At 36.1% G+C, this 12,513-nt stretch overlaps 1 protein-coding gene across 1 annotated transcript; it reads left to right on the top strand.

Moving 5' to 3' along the window:
- Window positions 1-1,232: 1,232 nt before the first annotated feature.
- On the top strand, window positions 1,233-4,780 carry LOC117070573 (zinc finger protein 260-like). The gene is given in 2 exon segments (XM_033189903.1): window positions 1,233-2,293; window positions 2,296-4,780. Coding segments are annotated over 2 exon segments (1,236 nt in total). The 5' UTR covers window positions 1,233-1,950; the 3' UTR covers window positions 3,189-4,780.
- The last annotated feature ends 7,733 nt before the right edge of the window (window positions 4,781-12,513 follow it).

The following is a 12,513-nucleotide window of genomic DNA, read 5'->3' as shown; positions in this document are numbered from 1 at the left end:
GGGTCGTTAGCACAAGAAACATGAAACAGCTTATCTGAAGTATGCTTCTATGTCACAGATACACGATTTATAATCCTTATAGCAGAAATGTTTTCCCTTGACCTAGAAGACTTCCTTGACAATGGTGCTTTTAGAGAACACTGTAAGAATAAATTATTTAATAAATGCATGGGAACAACTGACTCTTCACTTGGGGGAAATATTAAATCTCAAGTTACACATATATAAACAAATTTCCAGGTGCTTTACTTGTTTAATGCAAGAAGTAGAGGTACTAGACAAAATAACGGAAAATAATTATTAATAAAATAATAAAGGAAAAGATTAATGTATTTGACTGTAAAACTTCTGAAGGGCAAAAATAATTCAAGTAAAGTCAATGTTATCTAACCTTTATTCGATATTTATTATGTGATAGGAACTAAGCTAAATCTTCACATATATTGACTTCTTTTATATATATATGGATTATAAGGAACTGGCTCACATGATTATGGAGGCTGAGAAGCCCCAAAGTCTATAGTCAGTGAGCTAGAGACACAGGAGAGCTAATGTGTACTTCCAGTCTGAGTCCAAAGACTTGAGAACCAGGAGAGCCAACAATGTAAGTTCAGGTCCAAAAGCTAGCAGCTCAAGATCTAAGAAGAGCTGATGTTTCATTTCAAGTCTGAAGGCTAGAGAAGACTTAAGTCCCAGCTCAAGCAGTCAGACAGGAGGACTTTTCTCTTACTCAACCTTTTGTTCTATTAAGGTCTTCAATTGTTTGGATGAAGCCCACGTGCATTAGAGAGGAAATCTGTGTTACTCAGTCTACCAACTCAAATGTTCATCTGATCCAGAATCACCCTTTCAGACACATCTAGGAGAATGTTTGGCCAAATATCTGGAAACCCTATGACCCAGTCAAGTTGACACATTAAATTAATTGTCACATTGATATTGTCCTCCTTTAGATTGCTTAACCAGAAACACAAAGCCAGAGTGGTAGAGTCAAACCTTGTAACCAGCTCTGTCTGAAACCAAACAAATTCTGTCTTAGAAACTGAGGGAAATACTTACAAAATATAGGATAAAGGAAACAAATGATAACAATAACAAGAGCTTTTATGAATCAATAATATTGATGAGTACCCCATATCAATATTGGCAAACAAAATTTTAAAATTATACAAACAAAACAGGCAATTACAGAGGAAATGGATGTTAATAAAAATAAATATGCGGCAGGCGCGGACTCTCCGACTAGCCATGGTGGTCTTTGTCTGCCGGCTTGCTTTCTTGTACATCCTCAGGAGCTGCAAAACCTCTTAGAGTTCTAAGGGCTCTGCCTGAATTTTGGGATGCTGCCTTGTTCCCCAACCATAACATCCAAGTCCAGTGTCATTTTTCTTCTCACAAGTTTAAAGTCAACACTTAAAAGAAGGACAGCAACAGATGATTGAGAAAGAAATGTGAAGAAGGTTCTCTGTGTGAGTAAGCAAGAACTTGAAGAAGCCTGGGAAGTTTATAAACAGATAAAGACGCAACATGAAAGACTTGTAAGTTAAGTCTCATCTTTCTCTGTGAAAATACAGACTGAGGAAAAATTTAGGAAACAAAGTATTTCCTCTGAACACAGTCATTGATTCTTCAAGACTACCCTACTGCGTATGGGACTCAGTTTAAAACAGTTTGAAACATAATTTATAAATAATTTATACCTAAATATGAGAGAAGCTGTATAAGAACCATTAAGAATATAAAGAGAATGTTACATTTTATCCCTTTTGTAATCATCTCATCTCAGGGTAATCAATGTGAGAAAAGTCTTCCATCATAAATTTAACTTCATTAGATACCCGAGAATTAGTATTGAAAATACACCCTATGAATTTAGTGAATGTGGGAAAGCTTTCATCATTATTACATCTTATTTGATACTAGGGAAATCTCCTGATTAAATTCACATGCATGATAGGCATGTTGGAAAGTCTTCAGCATGAATCAGATCTCCTTCAGCATGATCAAATTCATACTGGAGAAGAACCTTATGAATGTAATGAATGTAGAAAAACCTTTAGCCTGAAGCAGAACCTCATAGAGCATAAGAACATGCATACTGGAGAGAAATCTCATGAATGCACTGAATGTGGTAAAGTGTGCTCTCGAGTCTCATCCCTTACTTTACACCTTAGAAGTCACACAGGAAAGAAGGTATATAAATGTAATAAATGTGGAAAAGCCTTCAGCCAGAAAGAAAACTTCCTTTCTCATCAGAAACATCACACTGGAGAGAAACCTTATGAATGTGAAAAGTCTCTATTCAGATGCCAACCGTCATCAGACACCAGAAAAATCATACAGGAACCAAACCCTATGCATGTAAGGAATGTGGCAAAGCCTTTAACGGCAAAGCGTATCTCACTGAGCATGAGAAAATTCATACTGGAGAAAAACCATTTGAATGTAATCAGTGTGGAAGAGCCTTCACCCAGAAGCAATACCTCGTTAAACATCAGAACATCCATACTGGAAAGAAGCCCTTTAAATGTAGTGAGTGTGGAAAAGCTTTTAGCCAGAAGGAAAACCTCATTATACATCAGAGAATCCATACTGGAGAGAAACCTTATGAATGTAAAGGGTGTGGGAAAGCTTTCATTCAGAAGTCAAGCCTCATTAGACACCAGAGAAGTCACACAGGAGAGAAACCTTACACATGTAAGGAATGTGGAAAAGCCTTCAGTGGCAAATCAAATCTCACTGAGCATGAGAAAATTCATATTGGAGAGAAACCCTACAAATGTAATGAATGTGGAACAATCTTCAGGCAGAAGCAATACCTCATTCAACATCACAATATTCATACAGGAGAGAAACCCTATGAATGTAATAAATGTGGAAAAGCCTTCTCTCGAATCACATCACTTATTGTACACGTGAGAATTCATACGGGTGATAAGCCTTATGAGTGTAAGGTCTGTGGGAAAGCCTTCTGTCAAAGCTCATTTCTTACTGTGCATATGAGAAGCCATACAGGTGAGAAACCCTATGGTTGTAATGAATGTGGGAAAGCCTTTTCTCAGTTCTCAACCCTTGCTCTGCACATGAGAATCCATACTGGTGAAAAACCTTATCAGTGTAGTGAATGTGGGAAAGCTTTCAGCCAAAAGTCACATCACATTAGACACCAGAGAATTCATACTCATTAAAGTTCTCTATGAATGCCTTGGATTTAGCAAAACGTTCAGCAGATTTTACACTTAGTAGTGTGTTGGAAAATTCATTTTACATTAAAGTGACATGAATGTGGGAAGTCCTTCAGCAGCAATTCAAAACTTAAATACTGTGATGTTTAATAAGTATTATAGTATAAAGAAAACCCGTACCCCCAAAACTCCCAAACAAGCGTTATTGATGCTGTACTTCTAGGAGTATTCTCATTAAAGTTAGGATCTAGTCATGGACACTACTTAATGTGTTCCTGGAAGGCCTACCAGATGCATTAAGAAATAGATAGGAGACGGATAAGGTTTTGAAATTAAGAGACAAAATTATCATTTTTGTGATATGTTTTGCTACATATATGACTTGTAAAACTAGAATCATCAAAATTATGTGTCGTTGAAGCAGTCAAACTGAAACTGAGACAGAATATTGAATTCAGAAATATATGCATGAATATATGGGGAATTGGTCATTGATAGAGGTGGTATCCCAAATTGGTGGGGAAATCATTTAAAAATGGGGATTATTTAAAAAGTAATTGACTCTTCATATGGAAAAATAATAGATCTCTCCCATCATCATACGTTAAAATATTTTTCTTATGAATTCTAAAAGTACTGAAGACTAAAATGCAAAAAGCAATACTTAATACTCTAACAGTTTTATAAGAAAATGTTTTTAAAACCTTAGGGCAGGAAAGAATTTCTAAAACATTCCAGAATACCTGATAGTTCCACTCTTGAGTATGGTAGTCCCCTATTTTCTGCAAGGGATGGACTCAGAACCCCAGTGGATACCTGAAACCCAGATAGGACCAAACTCTATGTCTATGTTTTTTTCTTATCTATACATACCTATGATAAAATTTACTTTACACATTAGACACAGCAAGAGATTTAAAACAATAATAAATATAATGGAACAATTATAACAATATGCTGTAATCATAAAAGTTATGTGAATATGATCTTTCTCAGAATACCTTATTGTACTATTCTCAACTGTTTATGAACTGTGGTGACAACAGGTAACTGAAACCATGCAAAGCAAAGCTGTGGATAAGGGGGAACTACGATATATATGCATATACCCAAGAAACACACGAACACAGGGAGTCACATACTGGTCTGTAGCTGTATAATTCATTGCACCATGAGTTACAGTAGCCAGAAATTGGGAAACAAATGCCTGTCTCTTGTGAAACAGATGAATAAAATGTGACATAGTAACATAGTAGAATACTCTCTAGCAGTTAAGTGACAAATTAAGTCTATATATTAACAGAAAGATTAAAAAAAACATTCAAGTGAAGAAAAATGATGAACATATTGTAATGATGCTTCTTTGAATTTGAATAAAATCAACACTAATCAGCCCTAGTACTAAGCATGGTTATGGATAAATTATGTAAAACTAAAGAATGGATTGAAAGGATATGTATGTACTCAATTCCCAAAAGTGGAGTGGTTACCTCTAGGAAGAAAGGAGGTAGAAGGGAAATGTTACCAAGCATGGTAGTTAAAGGATACTTCAATTTTGTATCTATTTCTTATTAAAAAGAAATAAACATGCTAAGTAAACTAAAAAAAAAAAAAAATGCTCAATTTCTTTAATGATCAAAGAAATACAATTTAAAAGAATGAGGCATCATTACAGATACCGTATTAGACTTGAAAATTACTTAGAATGATTATTCTCAGTGTGGGCTAGGAGAAAAGAAAGTGGCACATTTATACACAATTAGTACAAAGTTTTAGGTAGGTCAATTTGGAGAAATATATCAAAATTTAAACATATATTATTTTTGACACAAATCTCTTTTAGGTAGTTCTCCGATAGACATACACATTGATGCAGATATATTTACAAAAATATTCATTACAGTATTGTTAGTGAGAACAAGGTATTACAAACCAATTAAATGTCTGTCAGATAAGAGTTAGGTTAAGTTATACGTTCATATAGAAAAATTCTATGCAGCTGTTAACAGAATTTTTAAAAGGGAAGAAATGTACACAATATAATTTGGATAAAAACAAGCTACACAATCATATGCATATTATGATCTTGCTCTTTTGTGAATATATAAAGTTCATAGGAGAGTTTTTACTGAAAGATGTAGAAAGTTGTTAGGGGAGGGAGCAGATGCAGTCAGGCCCTGAGCCATTACTTTAAAACTTTTGTTTTCTTATTCCCTGAGTCAGATTTACCATAAAGTTAATGAAGTCTAAGCTGCAGTTTCTGTCACTTGTATGAATCTCTCTCAAGGACCTGGGAGGGGCCTTAGCAATGTGTTCACATAGCCATGTGTTTTTGCAAATTTGCAGAAGCAAAATAATGCAACTTCAATCAGTTAAGGTAACTGACTCAATTTCAATTGAGACTTCTCTGTCACATGTCCTTTCATGTTGGGTACTTAGAGTTATTTTTCTACCAAAGTCTTCTCCTAAGGCAAAGCTTTTAGCATACTTTGACTTCCATTCAAACTTCCCATCTCCTGTCTCTTTATTATTACTGTCTATTATAGGTCCTCATCCTCCGTCTGCCATTTCAAAGTCCAAAACAAGCTATGGACAGTTTTATCAGTATTCCTTTGGCAGCAAAACTTTTTTGATTGACGTTTAGTTAGTGGGAAAACCTGACTTGAACTGACATGAGACTTATCCCACTTAGAATGACCGTCATGTTTTGCTGCAGAAATAATTATGCCTTTGATAATGGGTGTTGCCCAGTCCCCAAGGATTTTTTAAGTAACAAATGCTGACAAATGAAATGCACAAAGGATAAGAGAAAACAAAAGATTACGTACTGACCCTTCTGAAATAGACTTTTCAGAAATAATCTAGGAAATGGTTAAAAAAAGAATCAAATCTTTCCTGTTTGGACACAAAGGAACATCTCTCTGGCAAAATAGGCAAGTCGTCAAGAGCTGAATTATCTTATGTAACAATGAGACTAAGTTTGTCTTAATTTATTTGTTTGTTTATTTAATTTATTTATTTAATTTTTTGGTCAATGTTAACCAGATCACTAAGTAGGTTGCCTTAATTTCTAATGAAGTCCAAACCTTTACAGTTCCTGATCGAGTTTCCAAGACTGTCAAAACAATGCTGATTACAGCCTGTGCCTTAAAAGTGGGTTTCAGATGGAGAGCACCAGCCTGTGAGAACACATATTGACATAACCAGTATAGGTTTGCCTGTGTGTGGAGAAGAACTTGGGAAGAGAGGAGAAGAATCGTCTGTTAATCCAGTTCTTCCCTCTTGTATTCTACAACAAAGCATCTGGTATGTAGAACACTGAGCATGGTGACAGAAAGCCTGGTTTATGAGTGCTGAGTAGTACTGGTCATAAGGAAAATCCATTGTACTGTAGGATCAAAATGATTTACATTTAGCCATAGAAAGCAATCATGCTGCAAACAGAGTCAAAGTCATTAGTAGGAGATGCAAGTTAGAATAACAAGGATACGCTACTTTTTACCCATTGTGTAGGCAAACATTAGAGTGATATGATGCCTGGTGCCCGTGGTGGTGTAGATACTCAGGAACACTTGCACATTACAGGTGGTAATGATGCCTAGAGAGGCCATTCTGGAAAGCAATCTGGCAGCAAATCTCAACACACCACAGCAGTTGTACTTTGGTTGGGGTGTGGAAAGAAGAGAGTAGCTTTGTACAGGCTGATAACAAGTAAGTTGTACACTTACGAGTCAAAGAGTTTAAGAAAAGAAGCAAAACATACTGAATCCGTATAAATTTTGCCCAGTATTTCAGCAAAATATTGGGAGACTAAGGTGAAACAAGGAGGAGGAAAACATAGAGGTGAACTAAGAAAACTACTGAAATCCAAACACACAAAACAGAGGTTTCATCTGACTGAACTGCAGGGAAAACAATAATAACAGTAATAAGAATAAAACTAAATACTATGTGAACTGCATTATCATTCTAAACTTTGAAAATTCTCAATTCCTAAACACAGCAGGTCCTTCAGTCTTAGAAAGAGGATTGTGAACCTTTATTTCAGTTTCACATGAAAAGATGTCTTTCTAAAATTTTGCTCTCAATAGTTAGCTTTCCAACATGTTAAACCAAACCTGATAAAGGCGACCTGCAAAAAATCCCACTACTAACATCATACTAATGATGACAGACTGAATTATTTCCAACATCAGATAGGACTCAATATGTCCACTCTGACTACTTCTGTTCAACATTATACTGGCAGATTATCTCCAATAAAGCCTTGAGATAACAACAACACTGGTCAATAGCTTGATTTCAGCCTTGTGAGAAACTCTGAGCCAGAGAGTCTAGCTGAGCTACATCCAGACTCTTGAACCACAAAAACTGAGATAATAAAATTGTTTTGAGCCACTTATATTTTGGGTTTATTTGTTATGCAACATTAGACACATAATATTACTACACTCTATTAAATGCTACTGGATCGAATAACTGAGTTTATCAAGGTCACATAATACAAGGTCAATATAGAAAAATCCATTGTATTTCTATATTCTAGCTATAAACAATTGCAAGTTGAATTTTAAATATGCTATTTACTTTGGCACCTCAAAAAACCTATTAAATACTTGAGATAAACTTAGCAAAATACGTGCAAGACTTGTTTGTTGAAAACCACAAAATGTTCCTGACAGGGATTTTACAAGACCTGAATAAAAGGAGAGACATACCATGTTCATAGATGGTAGGCTTCAGTATTGTTAAGATACCAATCATCATCAAATTGATTTATAGATAAAATGCAATTTCAATCTAAATCCGAACAAGGAATTTTGTAGAAACAGACAAGCTCATTTTCAAATTTACATGGAAATTCAAAGAGCCTGGAATAGCCAGAAGAATTTTGAAAAAGAACAAAGTTAAGTCTTTAAACTACAGTAGTTCCTCCTTATCCGTGGTTTCATTTTCCGGTTTCAGTTACCCATGGTTCAACCACAATCTAAAAATAGGTGAGTGCAGTATAATAAGATATTTTGAGGGAGAGTGAGAAAGAAAGAGACCACATTCACATAAATCCTGTTACTGTATATTGTCACAATTGTTCTATCTTATTATTAGTGATTGTTAGTTCTATCTTATTATTAGTTATTGTTAATCTCTTACTGTACCTAATTTAGAAATTAAACTTTATCTTACTGGTGTAAGTATAAGAAAAAACATAGTGTATATAGGGTTCAGCACTATCTGCAGTTTCAGGCTTTCACTGGGGCATCTCAGAACATATCCCCTAGGATAAGGGGGAACTACCATACCTGGTTTCAAAACTTACTCTAAACACACACTAATAAAGATAATGTACTGTCATAAGAATGTCTACATAGCTCAGTTGAACTGAAGAAGGTTTAGATATAGATACAGATACACAAGGTAAATTTATTTTCAACAAATATGCCAAGGTTATTCACTGTGGAAAAGGCAGTCTCATCAAAAAATAGTGTTGGAACATTTGGATATCTAAAGGTAAAAACCAAAACAAAAATCTGAACCTCAATTCTAACTTTAAACCATAAATAAAATATATGTATGATAAAAAACTTCTATCCTGAAATATAAAGAATTCTTGCAATTCAATAATATGAATGTAAATAACCTAATTTAAAAGTGGTTAAAAGGAACATCAGCAAGATGGCAGAGTAGGAAGCCTGAACTCTCCTTCCCCTGACAAACATTCCAATTTGGCAACAATTCACAGATAAATAAATTCCCTTTGGAAGAAATCTAAAAAGTGACTGAAAGGCTCTTGCATCATGGATTAATGCAAAATCAGACTCATTGAAACTGGTAGAGAGGTTTAAGACATCTCCTTACCAGAATCCCTAACCCTGGCACAGTGGCCTACAATCAGGAAAAGACCCCCTAACTTTCAGCTTCTTTCAGGGAAGGGAAAGGGTTGGTTCACATGTCCAGTGCCTCAATTTTTTTGAGATGGTACCCCAGACGGCTGGTTTCTGTTTTGCCAAATTTGAGGTTTGGTGGATCAGCACAATCTAGCTGCTTGAGGGGAAGAGAGATGGCAGCTTGGACTCATAGACAACATAGATCTTTCTTCTTGCAGTAAGCAGACAAAAATGTCAACTCTCAGCTACTCCCTAGAGTGGGAAGAAGTTGATCTATGTCTCCAGCACCCCAGCTTCTCCAGTGCTACCTAAAGAAAAGGCATCTGTCTTTCCAGTCTTGGAACACTCATGGGTCCAGCACAGTGTACAGACCTTAGGGAAAAATAGAGATGGTGGTTTAAACTGGTAAATGCCTCCTGGCTCAGCATAGAGCAAATAGAAAACAAAAAACAAAAAACAAAAAAACACACAGTTGTCTGCTTTACCTGTCTAGTGTGCAGACATCAACACAGAGAGTCAAGGAAAATAAAGAAACTGGCAAAGATGTTCCAAACAAAAGAACAAAATAAATTCCCAGAAACCAACCATAATGAAACAGAATTATATGATTTATCTGACAGAGAGATACCTGTTAGAAAGATGCTCACCAACATCAAGAGAGTAATGCATGAACAATGTGAGAATTTCAACAAAGAGATAAAAAATATTAAGTATCCAATGAAAATCATAGCGCTCAGGAACATAACTGAAATAAAAATTTACTAGTGGATTAGATTAGAAGAAGAAGAAGGATCAGTAAACTTGAACACAGATCATTGGAAATAATTCAGTCAGATAAACAAAAAGAAAAAAGAATAAAAAAGAGTGAAGAAAGCTTGTGGACTTACAGAACACCATCAACTGGGCCAACACCTATACGCATTATAGGAGTCTCTGAAGGAGATGAGAAAAATAAAGGACCAGAAAAGTTATTCAAAGGAATAATGGTGTAAATTTTCCCAATTTGGGGAAGGAAACAAGCATTCAGTTCTCGGAGACCCAAAGGACACCAAATAAGATGAACCTAAAGAAATCCACACTGAGACGTTAGTCAAACTGTCAAAAGTCAAAGACAAAGAGAGAATTGTGAAAGTGGCAAGAGAAAAGTAACTTGTTACATACAAGAGAATTACCGTAAGACTATCAGCAGAATTTTCAGGACAAACCTTGCAGTCCAGAAATTAATGGGATGATATATTTAAAGTGCTGAAACAAAAGAACTGTCTATCAAGAATATTATACCTGGCAAATCGTCCTTCAAAAAGGAAGAAAAAGGCCGGGCGTGGTGGCTCAAGCCTGTAATCCCAGCACTTTGGGAGGCTGAGACGGGCGGATCACGAGGTCAGGAGATCGAGATCATCCTGGCTAACACAGCGAAACCCTATCTCTACTAAAAAATAAAAAATAAAAAAAACTAGCCGGGCGAGGTGGCGGGCGTCTGTAGTCCCAGCTACTCAGGAGGCTGAGGCAGGAGAATGGTGTAAACCCAGGAGGCGGAGCTTGCATGAGCTGAGATCCGGCTACTGCACTCCAGCCTGGGTGACAGAGCGAGACTCTGTCTCAAAAAAAAAAAAAAGAAAGAAAGAAAAAATAAAAGATTTTCTCAGATAAAAGTGGAAAAAGTTTATCATCATTAGACTTTCCTTAGTAAAAATCTAAAGGGAGTTCTTCAAGTTGAAATGAAAGAATGTCAAACAGCAAAACAATAGTCTAAGAAAATAAAAGATTTATTGGTAAAGATAAACATACAGATAAACACAGAATACTATATTACTGTAATGGTTATAGGTAAACCATTTTTTATTCAAATATAAAAGTCAAAAACAGAAGTATTAAAAATAACAATAACTTTAAAATATGTTAAAGGATACACAGTATAAATAGATGTAAATTGTGACAACAATAACATAAAGTGTGTGAGGATTAAAGTGTAGAATTCCTGTCTACAATTGAATTGAAGCTATTATCAGCTTAAAATAGACTGCTATAAATATAAGGTATTTTATGTATGCACCAAGATAACAAGAGTAAAAAAAAAAACCTATAGGAGTTACACAAAACAAAAAGGAGAGAAATAAAAGCATATTAGTACCAAAAAAAAAAAAAAAAATCAACAAACATAGAGGAAGATAATAAGAGAGAAGAAGACAAAGGAACTGCAAGCCTAACAGAAAACAATTTACAGGCACGGTGGCTTATGCCTGTAATCCCAGCACTTTGGAGGTCGAAGTGGGTGGATCACCTGAGGTCAAAAGTTTGAGAGCAGCCTGGCCAACATGGCAAAAACCATCACTATTAAAAATGCAAATTTTAGGCCGGGCGCGGTGGCTCAAGCCTGTAATCCCAGCACTTTGGGAGGCCGAGACGGGCGGATCACAAGGTCAGGAGATCGAGACCATCCTGGCTAACACGGTGAAACCCCATCTCTACTAAAACTACAAAAACTAGCCGGGCGAGGTGGCGGGCGCCTGTAGTCCCAGCTACTTAGGAGGCTGAGGCAGGAGAATGGCGTAAACCCGGGAGGTGGAGCTTGCAGTGAGCTGAGATCCGGCCACTGCACTCCAGCCTGGGAGACAGAGCCAGACTCCGTCTGAAAAAAAAAAAAAATGCAAATTTTAGCTGGGTGTGGTAGTGCATGCCTGTAATCTCAGCTACTTGGGAGGCTGAGGTGGGAGGATCACTTGAACCCTGGAGGTGGAGGTTGCAGTGAGCCATGATCGTGCCACTGCACTCCAGCCTGGGCAATAGAACAAGACTCTGTCTAAAAAAAAAATGGTGCCACAGAAATACCTGAACTCCATCTCAAAAAATAAATAAATAAAGTGGGGCTACATAAAACTAAAAAGCCTTTTGCACATCCAGCAAAGAAAACAATCAACGAAGTGAAAAGATGACCTACAGAATGGGAGAAAATATTTGTAAACCACATATCTGATAAGAGTTTAGTCTCTAAAGTATATAAGGAAATCCTCCAAGTCAATAACAATAAAACTACTAACCTGGTTTTAAAATGGGCTAAGTAATTGACTAGACATTTCTGTGGAGAAGACATACCAACAGGTATTAACCTGATTTTAAAATTGGCTAAGAAATTGAATAGACATCTCTCCAGAGAAGACATATTATACCAACATATTATACCAATGGCCACAGGTATATTAAAAATGTTCCACATCACTAGCCATCAGATAAATGCAAATCAAAACATATGTCCACACAGAGACTTGTACACAAAGGTTCATAACTGCTTCAGTCACAAGAGCCAAAAATCTAGAAACAACCCAAATGGCTATCAATAGGAAAAGAGACTAGCAAAATGTGGAATATCCATTGAGTAGAATACTGCTCCAAAATAAAATGGTAAAAACTACTGATACACATGACACCATGTATGAATCTTAAAA

This window comes from Trachypithecus francoisi, unplaced genomic scaffold, assembly GCF_009764315.1.
Source record: "Trachypithecus francoisi isolate TF-2019V2 unplaced genomic scaffold, Tfra_2.0 Lachesis_group3, whole genome shotgun sequence".
In the NCBI taxonomy this organism is placed as follows: domain Eukaryota; kingdom Metazoa; phylum Chordata; class Mammalia; order Primates; family Cercopithecidae; genus Trachypithecus; species Trachypithecus francoisi.
This window is presented reverse-complemented; position numbering and strand designations above follow the sequence as displayed.